The following is a 20,324-nucleotide window of genomic DNA, read 5'->3' as shown; positions in this document are numbered from 1 at the left end:
GACCGACCTCTTTTATGAATTGCTCTTTACGAGCTTTGCCCATTTTCCTATAGGGAGATTTTTCTTACTGCATTTTAAAGCTCTATTAAATTCTTTCATTCTTTGACATTAATATTGAAAATGTTTTTTCTGGGCCGGGCGCGGTGGCTCAAGCCTGTAATCCTAGCTCTTTGGGAGGCCGAGACGGGCGGATCACGAGGTCAGAAGATCGAGACCATCCTGGCTAACACGGTGAAACCCCGTCTCTATTAAAAAAATACAAAAAACTAGCCGGGCAAGGTGGCGGGCGCCTGTAGTCCCAGCTACTCGGGAGGCTGAGGCAGGAGAATGGCGTAAACCCGGGAGGCGGAGCTTGCAGTGAGCTGAGGTCCGGCCGCTGCACTCCAGCCCGGGCGACAGAGCCAGACTCCGTCTCAAAAAAAAAAAAAAAAAAAAACAGAAAATGTTTTTTCTGGTATGTTACTTGTTTTAAAAATTTGTTTATGGTAATATGGGATTTTGATTTTGTTTTTAGAAGGATTTAAACAGAGAAGATTCTTAAATGTCTGTGTAGTAAGATATGTCAGCCTTTTTCTTTATGATATCTGGCTTTGATGTCAGATTGTCACTCCACTCCTATGCCCAACCCAAGTTTATAAAAATATTCTCCTAAATTTTTCTCTAGAATTATTTTATGTTTATACTTAAATCTGGGATTTATTTTGGTGTCAGTTGTTTTCCCCCAATGAGTAGTCACTTGTCCCTACAGGATGGTTCTTTTATTTTTAAGTTTTATATAGTTTTTATCTCATTGGTTTTCAGTCATCATTTATAATTTTCAAACTAAACTTACATATTTGTGAATAACATTTTAAACAAAAATAAACTGACTTATAGATCTGAGTTTCATTGAAGGACTTAAATTGAAGACATTTTTATTAGTAGTATGTCTTAAAGATTAATCTAAATAAAAAAGAGACTTTCATTTTTAGTAATAGTAATTTCTTTTCTCTTGCAAAAGGCCAATTATGTCCATCAAGCTCTTTAAGGTTTTAAAAGGCGGTCTTTTTTTTTTTTTTTGAGTCTCACTCTGTCACCCAGGCTGGAGTGCAGTGGCTCGATCTCGGCTCACTGCAAGTTCCACCTCCCAGGTTCACGCAATTCTCCTGCCTCAGCCTCCCAAGTAGCTGGGACTACAGGCGCCCGCCACCATGCCCGGCTAATTTTTTGTATGTTTAGTAGAGATGGGGTTTCACCATGTTAGCCAGGATGGTCTTAATCTCCTGACCTCATGATCCGCCCGCCTCGGCCTCCCAAAGTGCTGAGATTACAGGCGTGAGCCACCGCACCCGGCCTAAAAGGCAGTCTTAAACATGCAGCAAGGTGTTTTGGAGCCTCTGAATTCCTTAACTATAGAAATAACTTTGTGTAATGACATGGATGGAAGCCGTGCTTCTCTCTAAATCTAATTGTCAAATGATATCACAGGATAATTACAATATCCAGTCTGTGGGAAGTTCTACTGAACAAACAACCCAGTTTCTTTAACAAATAAATGGTAAGAAAAGGTAAACTGAGAACTTACAGATGAAAAGACACATAAGAAACAATATTTGCATCTTACCGAAATCCTGATTCAAGCACTTTCTAATTTAGATTCTGGTTTATTTTTGTTTGTTTTTTTTCTTTGTGATAGTCTCCCTCTGTCGCCCAGGCTGGAGTGCAGTGGCACCATCATAGCTCACTGCAGGCTCAAGTGATCCTCCTACCTCAGCCTCCTGAGTAGCTGGGACCATAGGCACATGTCACCTTACCGCAGCTAATTTTTTTTTTAATAGAAACAAAGTCTTGCTTTGTTGCCCAGGCTGGTCTCAAATTCCTAGCTTCAAGTGATCGTCCTGCCTCGGCCTCTCAAAATGCTAGGATTACAAGCATGAGCCACAGTGCCTAGCTTAATTTAAATTCTATTTATTAAATTTAAATTAAGTGTAATTCATATAAATCTAATTTATATACTCTATATCACGACAGCTAGGGAAATTTGAATATTGATTAGATGTTGAATAATACAAAGGAATTACTACTAATGTTTTTTAGATGTGATACTGGCATTGTGGTTGTAGTTTTAAAAGTGCTTGCGTTTTTAAACCGTCTGTAATCCCAGCACTTTGGGAGGCCAAGGTAGGAAGATTGTTTAAGCCTAGGAGCTCAAGACCAGCCAGGGCAACACAGTGGTACCCAGTCTCTAAAAGAGAAAAAAAAAATTTTAATTAGCTGGGCATGGTGGCTTATGCCAATAGTACCAGCTACTTGGGAGGCTGAGGTGAGAGGATCACTTGAGCCCAGAGGTTGAGACTACAGTGAGCCGTGATCATGCTACCACACTCCATACTGGGTGACAGAGCAAGACTCTGTCTCCAAAAAACAAAAGTCCTTGCTTTTTAGAGGTACATGATAAAATGCTTAACAGATGAAAATGAACAAAAATAATATCTTCATTAAACTATCAGAAAAAAAGAGTGCTTTGCTAACTTTTCCATATAAGTGAATGCATATCTAGATACAAAGGCTGACATCCCATAAGAAGCACAAAATTTGTTTGAAGTCTCCTAATTTGTTTTAGAAATAAATGGAAATTTTATATTTTACATCTAATAAACATGTATGTGGATATTTTAAAATGAAAACAAGTTATATTGTCCTCATTGAATAAAATAAATACTCCAGGAATATGCATCATGTAGTATTATGAGGTTTTGATTACAACCCATTATACCTGATGGATATACAATCCCTGTCTGAAATGTATAGGACTTTAATAAAAATAGAGCTTACATGGTAATATTAATCTGCTTAGGTTGCTGTAACAGAATACCACAAACTAGGCAGCTTAAACAACAGAAATTTATTTTCTCACAGTTCTTGATGCTGGGTAGTCTTAAGATCCAGGTGCCAGCAGGATTGGTGTCTGGTGAGGGCCCTCTCCTTGGGTTACAGATGGCCACCTGCTTGCTGTGTCGGCACACAGCCTTTCCTTGGTCTGCACACTCACAAAGAGAATGTGTCTGTCCCTTTAAGGATACTAATTCTCTTGGATTAGGGGCCTACCTATATAACCTCATTTAACCTTCATTACCACCCTAAAGGCCCTGTCTCCAACTACAGTCAAATGGAGAGCTGGGGCTTCAACATATGAATCCCCAGGGGTGGGAGGAGAACACAAACGTTCAGTCCACAGCACACAGTATTTAGAGAAAGTAGGATACAATATATAACATACCTGTGAGGTGTCGTAAAATTTTGTTTAAAGTGTTTTGTTCTCAGGACCTTATTTTTTTATTTTTTCCCAATATTTTATTTTGAAAATTTTAAAGCTAGAGAAAATGTGAGAGAATAGTACTATGAACATCTGACATTTTGCTGCATTTCCTTTTTCTTTCTAATTATTTCTAGTGTGCATGCTGTCTCTGTATGTATGTGTATATGTATGTATGAGTATATATAATACATATATACAGACATACATGTATATATGCAGATATAGAGCTATACCTTGCTATACCATTTGCAAACAATTTGCAGACACAAAGTTATCCTTAACAGATATTTCTAGATAATCAACTAAAATTTTAAGAGCTTGGAACTGAGAGGATCCTAAAGTTTGTTTAATTCTACCTCTTCCAGAAAAGGGATCTTTTCTATTATCACCAATTTCCTCTTCAGTACTTCCAAAGTTGGAAAGTTAGTTTTTTCATCCAACAACCTGTTGCATTATTACATGCCAGAAAGCAAGAAAACTTTATTTATAAAGATTGGTTTCTTTTTTTTTTTTCTTTTTTTCTTTTTTTTTTTGAGACAAGATCCTGCTCTGTTGCCCAGGCTGAAGGGCAGTTGCACGTTCATGGCTCACTGCAGCCTCGACCTCCCGGGCTGAGGTGATCCTCTTGCTTCAGTCTCCCGAGTAGCTGGGATTACAGGCACATACTACCATGTCCAGCTAATTTTTGTATTTTTTGTAGAGGTGGGGTTTTGCCATGTTGCCCAGGCTGGTGTCAAACTCCTGGGCTCAAGCAGTCTGCCCACCTCAGCCTCCCAAAGTTCTGGGATTGCAGGTGTGAGCCACCGTTCCTTGCCCTGCTTTCTTATATTTAGCCACAACTATACCTGTTAAGAAGTGGGGCAGGACAAAGAAGTAGAGCAGACTTTAGCAAACTATTTGGCAGTATCTACTGAACATATGCAGACCAAATAACCCAGCAATTCCAATTCAGGAATATATCCAACAGAAATATGTATATTTCTGTAACAAAGACATGTATAAGAAGATATATAACAGCATGATTCAAAATTCCCCATGCTGGAAACAACCCAATGTTCATCAACAATAGAAGGATATTTTAAAGAGAGGATGCTGGGAAGACAGTGCAGTAGGAAGCACCAGGAATCTGTCTCACCACCAACTGCAGTGGCAGAATCTCTCTGACGTAACTATTTTGGAACTCTGAAGTCCATTGAAAGTTTTCAGCTTCCAGGGAAAGGCTTGTACAGTAAAGTGCAGTTAATTTTGGTCAATTTTAGCTCTTAGCACAGTATAGGTTGAGTATCCCTTACTTGAAATGCTTGGGACCAGAGGTATTTTGGATTTCGGATTTCTTTGAATTGCGGCATATTTACAGAATATGTACTGGTTGAGCGTCCCTAATCTTAAAATCCAAAATGCAAAGTGCTCCGGTGAGCATTTCCATTGAGTATGTTGGTGCTCAAAAAGTTTGTTTTGGGAGCATTTTGGATTTCGGATTTATGGGTTAGGGATGCTCAACTTATAGCAACCACCCATTCCCGACCCTCAACCCTGTAGCAGACAGCCATGCACATATTCCTAAAACAACCTACACACAGCTTGTGGGAGCCAGGATGGGCAAAAAGGACCTTGTCCTCCAAATGTAGAGGATCTGTGATCTGAATTGCTGTAATTGCTGCTTCTCATTATAGAGGTGCAAAGAAGCAGTGGTCATTGTTGTGCCTGCCACCATTACTGCAAGCCCCTCCTCCTCCTCCTCTGGGTGAAGTGATATCCAGGGGTACTTAAAGGACCAGTCCGCCTTTTTCCTTTCTTCATTTTTTCTCTTTTTTCCCTTTGGGAGCCAGACATTCAGTACTCATACATTCCAAAGCAACTGCTTATACACGGAAAATTAGAAAGCTGCCAAGCATGCCCAGGCAAAGCCACAGGCTCATCAAAGACCTGAGAAGACCTTGAGGTTGTACTTCATGCTGATCCTCAGCACAGAGACAGCCTATAACAATCAAAAAAAACAGCAATAAACAAAAGCAAATTAAAAAAAAAAAAAAGCAAGCAAACCCTCAGGAAGAATGAGAATTTTGATTCCCAGAGATATCACGTCATTAAGTTCAAGGTCCCATTTTCACAAGAATCACAAGGTATATAAAGAAACAGGAAAGTATGGCCCACTCAAAGGAAAAAATAACAGAAACTGTTCCTGAAAAAGGCCTTGCGATAAATTCGCCTAGACAAAGTCTTAAAACAACTGTGTTAAAGACATCGAAAGACCTAAAGGAGTATGTGGAGAACATCAAGACAAAATGTATGAACAAAATGGAAATAACAGTAAAGAGATGGAAAACCTGAAAAGAAAATGAAAAGGAATTCTGGAGCTGAAAAGTACAGTAACTAAAATGAAAAATTCAGTAGAGGGTTTCAGAGGCAGATTTGGCAGGCAGAAGAAGGAATCAGTGAAATTGAAGTTAGGACAATTAAAATTATTGAGTGTGAGGAACAGACAGAAAAATGAAAAAAGCGAACAGAGTCTAAGGGACCGTAGGATGCCATCAAGAGGATCAACGTATGCACTGTTGGAGGTTCAGAAGGAGAAGAGAGAAAAAGGGACAGAGAGAATATTGGAAGAAGTATTCTATTGGAAATTAGTTTTGGTGGAAAACTTTCCAATTTTGATGAAAGATAATATAAACATCTAAGAAACTCAACAAACTTCAAGTAAGACTAACTGAAAGAGACCCACACTGAAACACATTATAATGAAATGCCTGTAATCCCAGCACTCTGGGTGGCCATGGTGGGCTGCTCACTTGAGGTCAGGAGTTCAAGACCACCTTGGCCAACATGGCAAAACCCCATCTCTACTAAAAATACACAAATTAGCCAGGTGTGGTGGTGCACACCTGTAATCCCAGCTACTCGGGAGGCTGAGGCAGGAGAAGCACTTGAACCTGGGAGGCAGAGGTTTCAGTGAGCTGAGATCATGACAGAGTGGTGACAGAGTGAGACTCTCTCTCAAAAAAAAAAAAATAGAACCTTGAAAGCAACAAGAGAAAAGGGATCCACATATGCAAGTGATCTTCAGTTAGATCATCAGCAAATTTCTCATCAGAAAGTTTGGAGACTAGAAGGCAGTGGAGTGATACATTCAAAGCACTAAAAGGAAAAAAAAAAAAACTGTCAACCAAGAATCCTATCTCTGACAAAGCTGTCCTTCAAAGGTGAGGGAGAAGTTAAGATTTATTTCTAGATCCATAAAAAGCTGAGAGAGTTCATTACTTCATTACCACTAACGCTGCCCTGTAAGAAATGCTCAAGGGAGTCCTGCAGGCTGACAAGAAAGGACACTAGACAGTTAATTCAAAGCCTTGTGAAGAAATAAAGATGTCAATAAAGGTAAATACATGGCCAGTTGTAAAAAGCTAGCATTATTGTGACAACAGTTTATAACTTCACTTTTTGTTTTCTGCATGACATAAGAGACGAATGCGTTTAAAAGAATTACCAGTTTGTTTTGGGGCACACAATGTATAAAGATGTATTTTTGTAACATAAACAACCAAAAGAAGTTGGGTAGAACTGTTAGAGGAGCAGAGGTTTTTATACATTATTAAAGTTAAACTGATATAAATTCAAGTTAGAGTGTTATAACTTTAGGATGGTAAATGTAATCCCTTGGAAACCACAAAGAAAATAGCTATAGAATGTATACAAAAAGAAAAGAGGAATGTAAATGTTTTATTACAAAAAAATAAACTAAACATAAAAGGAGGCAGTAATACAGAATATGAAGGACAAAAAAGCTGGCAAGTATATAGAAAACAAATAGCAAAATGACAGAAGTTAGTTCCTTTTTATCAGGAATTACTTTAAATGCAAATGGATTAAACTCTAATCAAAGGACAAAGATTGGTATAATGGATTTAAAAACATAATTAACTATATGCTATCTGCAAAAGAATCACTTTAGATCCAAAGATACAAATAGATTGCAAGTGAAACTGTGGGAAAAGATACTCCGTGCAAATAGTAACCAAAAGAGATCAAGGCTGTGTGCAGTGGCTCATGCCTGTAATCCCAATACTTTGAGAGGCAAAGACAGGCGGGTCACGTGAGGTCGGAAGTTCGAGACCAGCCCGGCCAACATGGTGAAACCCCGTCTCTACTAAAAATACAAAAATTATCCAGGCTTGGCAGTGTGTGCCTGTAATCCCAGCTACTCGAGAGGCTGAGGCAGGAGAATCACTTGAACTCAGGAGGCGAGGTTGCAGTGAGTCAAGATTGTGCCATTGCACTCTGGCCTGGGTGACAAAAGCGAAACTCCGTCTCAGAAACAAACAAACAAAAAGGAGATCAGGAGTGGCTACACTAAAATAGCTCACTGCAACCTCTGCCTCCTGGATTCAGGCAATTCTCATGCCTCAGCCTCCCAAGTAGCTGGGATTATAGGCGCATACCATGACACCCAGATAATTTTTGTATTTTTAGTAGAGACAGGGTTTCGCCATATTGGCCACAGTGGTGTCAAACTCCTGGCCTCAAGCAATCTGCCCGCCTCAGCCTCCCAAAGTGCTGGGATTACAGGCATGAGCCACCACTCCCAGCCACCAAATAGACTTTAAATCAAAAAAGTTTACAAGAGGCTGGACGTGGTGGCTCACAGCTGTAATCCCAGCACTTTGGAGGCTGAGGCAGGAGGATCACTTGAGCCCAGGAGTTTGAGACTAGCCTGGACAACATAATGAGACCTCATTTCTACAAAATATTTAAAAATTAGGCCGGGCGCGGTGGCTCAAGCCTGTAATCCCAGCACTTTGGGAGGCTGAGACGGGCGGATCACAAGGTCAGGAGATCGAGACCATCCTGGCTAACACGGTGAAACCCCGTCTCTACTAAAAAAAAAAAAAAAATACAAAAAACTAGCCGGGCGAGGTGGCGGGCGCCTGTGGTCCCAGCTACTCGGGAGGCTGAGGCAGGAGAATGGCGTGAACCCAGGAGGCGGAGCTTGCAGTGAGCTGAGATCCGGCCACTGCACTCCAGCCTGGGCGACAGAGCCAGACTCAGTCTCAAAAAAAAAAAAATAAAAATAAAAAAATAAATAAAAATTAGCCAGATATAGTAGCATGTGCATATAGTCCCAGATACTCAGAAGGCTGAGGTGGGAGGATCTCTCAAGCTTGGGGAGGTCACAGCTGCAATGAGTCATGATTATGCCACTGCACTCCGACCTTGGCAACAGAGTGAGACCTTGTCTCAAAAAAAAAAAAGTTTACAAAAGACAAAGAGGGTCACAGGGTCCTCATATATTAATAAAATATCCAATTCAACAGGAAGACATAACAATTACAAACACTTGTACACCTAATGACAGACCAGTAAAGTACATGATGCAAAAACTGACAGAACTGAAGGGAGAAGTAGACAGTCCTGTAATAATTATTGGAGACTTCAATACCCCACTCTCAATAATGGATAAAACAACTAGACAGAAGATAAGTAAGCAAATAGAGGACTTAACCAACTAGATCTAATGGACACATACAGAGTTAAAATGTGGAAGCAATCTGAGTTTCCATGGATAGATGATAGACAAGCAAAATGTGCTGTATACATACACTGGAATATTATTCAGCCTTGAAAAGGGAGGAAATTCTCACATATACAACAATATTATTATTAAGGATATTATGCTAAAGAAGGAAGCCAGTTAGAAAAAGACAAATACTGTATGTTCAGAAAAGATACTTAGGGTGTTCGAAATCATAGAGACAAAAAGTAAAATGGTGGTTGCCGGGGTTGTGGGGGAAAGGAGAATGGGGAGTTAGTATTTAATGGGTATAGAGTTTTAGTTTTACAAGATGAAAAGAGTTCTAGAGATGGATGGTGATGATGAAGATATTTAATACCATCGAACTATACACTTAAAAATGGTTAACATGGTACATTTTGTTAAGTGTATTTTAACACAATGAAACCTTAGGAGTGGAGAGAAAGATATTCTATTCTTTGTTCCCCAGAAAGTGAAACCTGAAGCTAATACTTATGTCATATTATGTTATTAAAGAGCATAATCCCAAGGGTGCAGGGGTGAGGAAAAGAGAGCAGAGCATGTACTACTGGGCTGGCCACGTGTTGTCACCAAGTGCAGTTGATCACTTGAGCTCATGGAACAGACCTCTGAGCAGAGCCAGGAAGCATGAGTTCTGTAAGTGGGTCATGCACCCATAGAATCTAGATACGGGGGACCTGGACCCATCAGCCGTTGGTTCCGCACAGCTCTCAGAGACAGCACCCCGACCCCCAAGGTATTATCCTGAGCCAGCTGGTATCTTTGCTGAGTCTGTCATGTTCTACAGGCCAGCTGCACTTAAGTGAACCATCTGTCAACCAGACTCATCAGTTGATCATAGGGAACCTCCTTCAGTGAGGCCATAGTGTGAGTTAGGGAAGAAGTGTTATTGCAACCAAGACAGGTGACATGCATGTAAGCATCTCATTTACTCATGCCTTCTGGACTCATGCCCAGGGCAGATTCTGAGTGTGCCATTTCCATAGTGCATTGGTTTGTTGCTGTACCTACCTGACTTGGTGAATCAAGGCATCTGCTGATCTTAGCACATGATGCACTGCTCTTGGGATTGCATGTTGAGGCACTCAGAGCCTGCCAGGATCTGGTAACATCTTAGGAGCTGTTATTTGGAGAATAGTTCTCTGCCCCAGAAGGCCCCACCTTACACCAGAATACTTCAGGTCTGCTCTGAGACACTCCTGTTGTGGCGGCGAGAGAGTCTCATCTTTCACAGATACCTGTAGTACAATCAGAGCAACTGAATCCTATGGCTTAAGTAGCGTCCTGCTAATTGACAGGATTGGACCTATAACAAAAGCCTATGCTAGGCCTCACTTGAAACAGGTAGCCTTCCAAGTCACTTGATAAATTTCTTAGAGCAGTATTCTCAAGTGCAACGTATGCTACCTCCAAAATACAAAGAAGCCCACTAAGTTCTATTCCTATTTCTTAGTGGTACAAGGTACAGTAGGTTGTCTTTTAGAGGAGGATGTTTCATTATGCCCCTGACCACTGAAGTCCTAGTTTTCTGCTCTGCAAAATGAGAATTATATCATTCCACTTCTGGGGAATGAGGAAAATACCCTATAATGATACCTAATCGCATTAACAGGACTAACTTTGCTCTGCTTTCCTTTCTTTCTTTCACTATAGATATTAGAAGAGCTTTTGTTCCATGTTTGGGGAGGTAAACTTGCAGCTAGAAAGGCAAGACGTAGGGAAACTACATTCTATTCAATGGCAAGTGTCAGGGAAATAGGATTCTAGAAACTTAGGGAAAAGGAGTGGAATTTCTGGCATCTGAGGAAAGAGTGGGGGATCTGGAACACATGTGACACAAGTTCCACAGACTCATCAGAGCTGTCATTTGGTGGCATCCCTCTGTTTAATCAAGACCACAGTACAGTCTCTATCATATCACTGTCTTAAGTATTCTCAAAGAGTTCTTACTCATTCAGGAAATAAGCATGGGATAGCAAATTCTGGCACTATGCAAGGTTCGGGGATACAGTGATACATAAGACATAGTTCTGCTTCTAGGGAGCTCATGGTTTAGCAATGTGGACAGTTGTATTGAGTTACCCCACAAAGTGATAGCGCATCTACAGGTGTGCACACCAGTTCAGTGGCTGTTAGATAGCTCTGTGGATACAGGAGTGGAGGATAAGATCATGAAGAAAGGATTCTTTCCATAGAGGGGAAGCCTTAAGAGACAAACTTGTTAACAATTTGCTGAGCACCTACTGTGTGCCAGGCACAATACTAGGTATGTTAAATGTATAATTTCATATAACCTTATAATATCACTTGTTACTTTTACCCATGAAGAAATGGTCTAAGAGAAGTTAATGAATTTGCCCATCCCAAAGCTAGTAATTGACAGTTGTTTGCAGCCAGGTGTGACCCTAATGCTCATTTCCCCTGCGTCTGTGCCACATGTCTTCTCTCTGGAGTAGAGGACTGCAGAGTTCCCAGTTACCCAAACTGGGTAACTGGATTACACTCTAGCCACCCTAGGATGCATGGGACTTTGCCAGCTAAGGAAAGAAAATGGCATTTTAAGGAGACCAAACAGCATGTGGAAAGTCCCAGAGCCCCGAGAACTGTTGGTGGGAACACAGGATTGGAATATGGGGAACTGCAGAAGCTGAGGCTGAAAAAGCTGAAAAAGAGAAGCAAGAGTCAGAGACTAAAGGAAGCCAGTGAAGGGATTTGGATAGGGGAATGTTGTAAGATTTAAGTTGCATGACTGTTACTCTGGTGTGTGCATGAAGGGTACAGGAGGGAAGAAGTCAGGTGAGGGGCAGGTGGAGGCATGGCATCAGTTATGAGACTCCAGTTAATCTTGGACAGTTACTGCCAGCCTGCGGACTGGCTCACTCAGACCTAGTCGTAGCCTGCCTTCAAGCTACCTCAAGGATTTAGGGAGTTTTGTCTGCCTTCTACAGATGTTCTGACATTGCTCTTCTTAGGGCAATTAGTCTTCCTCGTTAGGTTGCTCCAAATTAGAAACCGAGATTCCTTCTCCATGTCTTCTATTTTCAAACTCTGCGCATTCTCATGCATGTAGTTTGTATTCTTCTCAGGCACAATTTTCTATTTCAGAAAATCTAAATTTGTCCAAAGCCTTCTAGTCTCTTGTAACCTCGGAGGTGTCAAGTTTCTCTTCCTTCTGCATCTGGGTCTTATTCCTGTCTTCTCCATCCTTCTTACTCACGTTTTGTTTATTACCTACCTTATTGGATCTCCTGGTTGTCCTTTTTATGTTATTTTTATTAGCCTGTCTAGGAGTTTCCATCTTTTCTGAAGAGCCAGTGTGTAAGAGCTGTTTCACCATCTTGCCATCGTGAGGGTGAGCCTACTTGTCAGACATGTGACCAGAAAAGATGGCATATTGTTTCTAGACCACCGGAGCATCATGTGGCTTCCATGTCTCCTAATTAGGGCTGGAGTTGACACTGAGCTTCCCTTCTGTGTCCCTTCCTAAGTGCCATGATGAACACGCTTCCCTCAGCCCAGGCTCCTGCCGACACCACTTCTCCCTTCTCACACTGTCCAGTGGGGCCACCTTTTGGTCCTCTCTGGTCCACACCCAGACACAGCTACTTAACACCAGCCAACCCACCACCATTGATAACCAACCCGCCATCTCTGCAAGACTGAAAGTCAGTGAGCAGAGAGAAACCCCCCCAAGAATTTTAAAGGATCACTTTTCTAAAATCCAATCTCTGCTACAAAGATAAGCCTTGGCTTGTTTGTTATTCTGTTAACTTTTTAAAGGGGAAAATCTTAAACTTAGATTTCAAACATATGGCTACAATGAAAACAGGTGGCTGTAGATAATTCACTGTATTTAAGATAACAGTGAGAAAAATAAAATAAAAACAGGGGTAATTACAGATCAAATAGGAAGGCCTATATAAAGTTTTTTAAGTCCTTAACCATAGTTACATGTCCTCGGGAAAGGATGGTGGAAATGGAATAGAAAAACATAGTTATTAAGGAGTTCTGCTGTCTGTCTTATTTTCTGTTAACAATCAATACCATCTTTTCTGAAGCAGTTGGATTATCCTTTTTTCTTCTTATTGCTTTGAATATAGTTATAAATGTGATTTTAAATCTTTATATCATAATAAGCCATGCCACTGGTTTACAAGTCTTTGAGATGTTTGCACTGCCTCAGTGATAGAAGTCACGTAATCTTTAAACTCAATCATGCTAGTTGTAGCAGTTGGTAAATTACACCAATTACGTTACTGTTAAGATTATTAGCATGGCTTTAACAGATCTAGGTAGTCATTCTGTTTTGTTACTTTTTCCCTGATAGTACACAATGTTGTCAGGACAGGTTCCCTTCCAATCTCATGACCGAAGTTTGACGTGTACCAGCGCAGTGGAAATCATGAAGAAAATTAAAAAGGGAGATTTCTCCTTTGAAGGAGAAGCCTGGAAGAATGTATCCCAAGAGGCTAAAGATTTGATCCAAGGTAAGAATCTAATGAAATTTTACATTTTATATGATGTGTAGTGATTGAAGTAGAATCATGCCCATTACACGTACATTTGTATGTCAGTTACTCAAGGAATCCATGTATATTCTAAAAGACTCCCAGGCTACTCTCTCCAGCCTTGTCTTTTTATCAGAACATCCTCTTTAGTAATGGTCTCCACATTTCTAACATGAGCTAGCACTTGGCTTCCACTGGCATCTCAGTCAAACACATCTAAAACAAACCAATACTTTTTGACTGTCCTTTCCCCCCAACACTCTCCTCCTCCTGTCTTTCATCCTGTCAGCAGTGGCACTGCTAAGAAGCCAGATCACGAAAACAGAAACCTAGGCGTCCTCCTGGATACCTGCACCTGCCTTGCCTTCCGCAGCCAGTCACAGAGTTCTACAGATTCAGCAGCACTCATAGCGGTCCCTTCCTTCCCATTCACATGTCATTGCCTTTGTTCTCATCACCATTTCTCTCCCCAAATCCTGCAGCATCCTTTCACCTTGCCTCACTTCCTCTGACTTAAGCTGTTCATCATCTATCAATAAAGGGACTTTTCTAGAATCCAAATGTGATTATGCCTCTTTTCTGCTGGAAATCCTTTGGAGACTCTGTTTGCTTTAGGTCAGACTCCTTAGCCTAGCATTTAACATTCAAAGCCCCTCATGACCTGGTCCTGTCTGCCTTTGCTTCCTCCTCACCCCAGCTCTGCTGTTGCAGAATATTTGAATTCCTCAGATGTGCCGAGCTTTCAGATCCCTCCGTGTCTTTACACACTCTTCTTAATCCTCTTCCCTAGCCACTTCTCCTTATCCTACAGGACTCATCTCCTAGAAGCCTTCCAGGACACCCTCACTCCCCAGGCTACACTCTCCCTTGGGCCTGCTAAAACACTGTGCCTGTGTATCTTGCTATTGCACTTGTCCCTGATGTTATAATAGCTGGGGTTTTGCCTATGTGTCTTCTAATAATAGCTCTTCTCTGCATCTCCGTCTCCATATCTCTAGTGCCTTACTGCACTCCCTGACCTGTAGAAGATGGCCAGTAAATGTTTGGTACATGGATGAAGTAGATCTGTGTGCTTTTTGCTCATTTGGAGCTTACCAGGTCACCACTGGGAGTCTTTGTTTTGGGTGTTTATTTTCTCCTGATTGAAAAGCCACTTCGCCTGCAGCTTCCTAGAAATAGGCTACTGTGACTTTATCATTAGAATCCAGTATTTATAAAAGAATTTAAATGAATAGGAAAATCTAATTATTTTTGTAGGAGATCAAAGCTATATAGAAACCGCCATGTCATGTGAACATAACTGAGATTTATTTCGGAGTTTGTTTTTAAACCATGTTTAAAATGACAAATCATAAAATAAGACTATCTATTCCCACAGGACTTCTCACAGTTGATCCAAACAAAAGGCTTAAAATGTCTGGCTTGAGGTACAATGAATGGCTTCAAGATGGCAGTCAGCTGTCCTCCAATCCTCTGATGACTCCGGATATTCTAGGATCTTCAGGAGCTGCCGTGCATACCTGTGTGAAAGCAACCTTCCACGTAAGACCCTGTGCTCTGTACATGTTGGACGGTTTGAGTAGGAATCATAATCAAATGTTCTTACTCTGTAGCCTCAGATACATTTTCTTTGTTTCGCATTTAAAATAATATGTGTCCTTTCACTTTTAGGAATGTTTTTATAAATTGCTTCATGGTTATAAACACTTTATAACAAAAAGTGCACAGGGGACCAGAGTCACTGCTAACCCACAAAATACATATTTAATTTTTAGAATGACCTTATGAGATGAGATAATAGAACTTTTTCCTCTCAAATAGACTAAATCATTTTCTTTAAAAACCATAATAAACATTAGGAACTAAGGCATATTTGAACTAAGGCATTTTTTCCCATTCATTCCACAACCATTTAGTACATCACACATTCTTAAAACTGGGAGGGATATGAAGTAAGTTCATTGGTATTAAGTATAGATTGTATGTTTGAAAGACTGAGACTATTTGGTAGAAACTGTGGATTATGCATATTTGTGCCAAGCAGATGCAAATGCATTAAGATAATTCATGTAAAGTATAGTATAAGATGAGTTAGGGAGACAGAAAGTCACCTTCAAAGGGATTATTTTGAGAAAGGAGAAGGGATAGGGATAGCGCTTCTTCAGCAGCAGAAATGGATTTAAAAAGTAAGAAACTAGGAAATGTTGAGACGGTAAAGAGATTAACTACAAGAATTTCTATCAGATGATTCAGATCTTCTCAGTGACATAGGTTGCAAGGTGACAACTACAAGTTGTAACTGCAGCATTGTCCAAGCCTAGGCCAAGGAGAGTGAAGACAGGCTGCAGGAGGAGGAAGCCAGGGCGAGGCTGTAGAGCTGTGCTTCTCTGTGCATGTAAGTGTCCAGTATATACCCAAACGACATTGAATGGGAGTGAAGAGCCAAGACTCATAATGCATCCAGTCTGCTTGCATTGGGACTTTGTGTTCAGAATTTTAAATCTTAGACACAGAACCATTAAAAGTAATGGGAGTAGTTTAGATTACTGATGGTCTTCAGGAATTTCCAGTCAATTGTTTCGTATTAGGATGTAGTACTAACTTCTTCAAAATATTTATTAGAATTGTGACTCTCAGACAACCTAGCTAGTTTGATTTAAACAGAGCCCTCAGAAATTTTTTCCCATGAACTTCTCCACCCTGCCAATAGGCTTAGATACAAAGGTTTTAAGAGCTGTGTTCCCTTAAAACAACTTGGGGCTGCAGTTGCCAATGGAAAGTTGTCTTCTGCTGTAAGTCGTAACTGCTAGGAAAACTTCAGTACTTTTACCTTCACAGGGGTTCCCTTTTTTCTCCCCTAGGCCTTTAACAAATACAAGAGAGAGGGATTTTGCCTTCAGAATGTCGATAAGGCCCCTTTGGCTAAGAGAAGAAAAATGAAAAAGACTAGCACCAGTACCGAGACGCGCAGCAGTTCCAGCGAGAGTTCCCATTCTTCTTCCTCTCATTCTCACGGTAAAACTACACCCACCAAGACACTGCAGCCCAGCAATCCTGCCGACAGCAATAACCCGGAGACCCTCTTCCAGTTCTCAGACTCAGTAGCTTAGGCATGGTAGGAGTGTGTCAGTGATCCATTGCACCTTTATTCCCTCAGCATATGCCTGAGGTGATCTTTTATGCTTTTAAAAATGTTTCCCGTTGGTCTCATTGGAATCTGCCTCCTAATGATTTTTTTCAGGAAAACCTGTTTGGTTATCCTCATCTAAAAGCACTGGACAGAGAATGTTACTGTGAATAGAGCACATATTACTTTTTAGCAAGCTAGCATGATGCCAACAAGACCATTCTTGAAAGAGCAAAGGTCCTGTAAATTTAACTAGGGCTAGATTTGAGCTGCTTGCAGAATAAGTCACAGGTTTTCCAGATGTTTGCCAACAAGAAATGACTCATACTGTGATGATACCTTTTGCTTTGCCTTGTGGACAATGTGGGTTTTTGGAATTTGCACCCTTCAAACAGTGATTTATCAGAGAAAGGGGTCTGTTTTCAAAAAAGATTATGTAATGAATTTTATGTGTGGCATATACTTATTTCTTGAGAGAAGATTTTAACTTATTGTTTTTATTTTATGGTTACATATGATGATAACCTGCTATTGTTAATCTTTTTCTAAAAAGTGGGAAAAAAAAAAAGATATAAGAACTCAAGGTCCCATACTCTGTATTCGGGATCCATCTGAGATGCATGCTAAGCTATGTGTATGGTTTTAATTTTGCACTGCTCTTTCCTGGCAATTTGTTTTAATGGTTATTGCAGAATATTAAGGTACATGTCTCTCTGTTTTAAGTAATATTGCACTTTATAAAAAAGTATGAATAAAGCAAACTGTTTTATAAAGTGCACTGTTTAAAGCATTTGCACTGTATTTTTGCCATTTATTTTCATTTTCTACTTTAAATTTGTCCTCACATCCCTCTTCTACTTTGTATGCAACAAGTAGAATGGGGCATGTTGTGTAATGTAGTCAGCCTCTTATGCACCAATGTGAGGAAAACCTAAAGGGAAATTATACTAAACACTGTGCTTCATATTTGTACACTGTGTTGTACTACAGTGAGGAATTTCCTCCTGTGGTCATATATTATGTACATAATATTTTAGGATCATACCTATGACTTGTTTGGAAATTTTTCTGTTAAATTTTAAATCCAGAAAGCATATTTTATAAACTTATGCAGAGCACTTTTATTGCTCAAAAGTTCTGAATTCATACAGAAAACAAGTACTATGTGATGAAAACATTTCATTAAAAGATTGCTGCATTAAAAAATACAATTAATTCATTCCCTATGCAAAAAAAAAAAAAAAGTGATAGGATTTGTATGTTATATTTTCTTTTAAAGCCATCATGTGAAATGTCAGGACTGAGAAAAGTGATTTTTTTGCTTTGTTTACAGGAATCATGCTTAAAGAGATATGCCCAACATGTTTATTTTATAGTTTTTGTTAATGATAACCTTTTGAGCATTAGTTTGGAATTTGGATATGATATTTATTTATTCCTTTCTTGAGGTTATAGCAGCATTAATTTCAACCAGTTATGAATACTAAAAAATATTGCACTCTATGTAATAGTAGTATATTTATTACTAAATCAATGTATATATTAATAGCACAGGCAAAAAATGGCAAATATTAAAATATTTTCAAAATGTTATATTATCCTGTTCACATTTTTGTCCACAGTGGTTATTGGGAATAATATTTTATACTTTTTGCTGGCCCAAATGACTACATAATATTGAGTTAATGAAAGTTTCGTACTCCCAGCTTTCAGTTATTCCTAGTAATTATGGGAAATTTTGTGTGAATTATTACCAAACTATTGCTAATTCACAAAATGTGATTCCATCAGGCACAGATCTCTAGTAATCAAGAAAATGACCATATTTATAATTACATTGGATATATTTGAAACGTATTTGGCTCTTCAAGCCATTTTTTAAACTGTGCATGCTGGTAGAAAATACTAGTTGTAAAGTACAAACTAAAGGGACTATGTTGCTAATAGAAAATGATCCAGAAAAATGGTCAGGCAGTATACAGATTGATGATGTGATTGATTTCATTGTGAATATTGGAAATTAATGGGTTTCATTTTCATTTATTTCCCTTGCCTCTTCTTCTGGAGGAGGACTTGACAGACAATGAAATGGGTAAAAAGGCAGTAAGACTAACAGGAAGAAGGAAAGATAGGCTAGCCGTCAACTGATGAGCCTGCCTGAATAATCTCAAATGGGCTTTTGAAAAGACCTTAACAAACACTGTTGCCCTCTCGTCAAATATCTTTATCCACATCCTACTTGTAAGTACCAAAAAGACAGCATTTGATGCCAAGTTTGAAGCAGTTAGGTTGTATGCAGGCTGTGTATTAACATACAGTGAATTGCACTTTAAAATTCAGAAAGCTTTTCATTTGGTCACATCAAAAATAAACACTACAAAATACTTTATATAAAAACGTTAAATGATAGGACTCTTTTGGTATTAAGAGTAAAATAGAAGAAGATCTAAGAAATACAAATACATTAGTTCTTTGTGACATTAACTTTGGGACTAGAGCCACATCACCCCCTCCCTTCTTCACTTATTGATTGTATTGTATATAATTTTCATGCCAACACAAATCCTGATTCATGTATTTTGTAACTGTATGTGACGAATTGAGAGGCAAAAATAAGAAAAGGAAGATAATAGAGGAAAGATGTTAAGAAAGACCAGTGTCTTCTCATTACTCCGCCAGATCCTGTGTCTGAAAGAGGTTAATTAGCATTTTGAAAATCACTGGCTGAGTGTGGTGGCTCAGACCTGTAATCCTGGTGCTTTGGGAGTACAAGACTGGAGAATCACTTGAAGCCAGGAGTTAGAGACCAACCTGGGCAATATAGTGAGACATTCTGTCTCCAAAAATAAAAATAAAAATTAGCTGAGCATGGTGGCTCATGTGTGTAGCCCTAGCTACTCAGGAGTCCAGAGTATGGAGGATCACTTGAGCCCAGGAGTTCGAGGCTGCAGTGAGCTGTGATCGTGCCACTGCACTCCAGCCTGGGCAACAGAGCAAGACCCTGTCTTAAGAAAAAAAGAAATTCATTGATTCTTCCAAACCTTTATAAAGTAAGAAACCACTGAATTACTAGAGTAGAGAGTCAGTCTCCTGAGTTAATTTCCACATTGTTGTCTGTCTGGAGTCACAGGTTCATTACCCAAGAAAACTGCCTTTTAATTTTTTTTTTAGATTACTGCTGATTTCAAGTATGTAAATGACTTTTAAATATAAGGTAAGTTATTTTACAGAAGTCTACTAAGATAGAAGTCACCTTTTTAAAGTTAGGACATTCCTTTTGTATCTCAGTTTATGTTCTTAAATACAGTACTTTATAAAAGTATACAATTTACCGGGTACTAATTCAGACTGCTCCCATTTCAAGCACCTGTTATTGTCATATTTATTAAGAACAGGGTACTTCATAATGGTGAAAATTCCTAAATTATTGGGTCTATATGTGCCTTACACCACCTGATTACTTTGGCTATTCTCCCAATGACTGATAATAATAGCATGATTTGAGTGTTCATGTGAAAATACATCTAATATTCCTTAAGATCCAAGTAAATAAGTTAAATTCTGATATGCCACTTATGTCAAAATAATTGTCATATAGATGAATTATTACTGTAACATCATGAAGTATCTTAAAATTATATGACTTTTGGCCCCTCAAATGTCTTACATGATAATACCCCAATTTCCAGTCTTTAATTGACTGTATACCTCACATAAGTGTCTGTCATCACTTGATACCTTTATCTGGCACTAAAACAAATGTAGCCGCCTCTAATGAAATTTGAAGTTTGGGAAGGAGATATTGTAAAACTCAAGAATGGGGAAAAAAACATTTTTAACAGA

General features: G+C 39.4%; 1 protein-coding gene across 11 annotated transcripts in view; it reads left to right on the top strand.

The window, feature by feature from the left end:
* RPS6KA5 (ribosomal protein S6 kinase A5) overlaps positions 1 to 19,803 on the top strand; it is a 202,467-nt gene extending 182,664 nt beyond the window's left edge. For 10 of the 11 annotated variants that reach the window (XM_025391178.1, XM_025391176.1, XM_025391179.1 and 7 more), the window contains 3 exons: positions 13,174 to 13,333; positions 14,733 to 14,896; positions 16,216 to 19,803. In XM_025391178.1, coding sequence (XP_025246963.1) covers positions 13,174 to 13,333; positions 14,733 to 14,896; positions 16,216 to 16,464 — 573 coding nt within the window. In that variant the 3' untranslated portion in view covers positions 16,465 to 19,803. The remainder of the gene's footprint in view (positions 1 to 13,173; positions 13,334 to 14,732; positions 14,897 to 16,215) is intronic. The other variant, XM_025391175.1, reaches the window with a different exon arrangement.
* The last annotated feature ends 521 nt before the right edge of the window (positions 19,804 to 20,324 follow it).

Source organism: Theropithecus gelada, chromosome 7b, assembly GCF_003255815.1.
Source record: "Theropithecus gelada isolate Dixy chromosome 7b, Tgel_1.0, whole genome shotgun sequence".
In the NCBI taxonomy this organism is placed as follows: domain Eukaryota; kingdom Metazoa; phylum Chordata; class Mammalia; order Primates; family Cercopithecidae; genus Theropithecus; species Theropithecus gelada.
The sequence above is the reverse complement of the archived record's forward strand: the minus strand, read 5'-3'. Positions and strand labels throughout refer to the sequence as shown.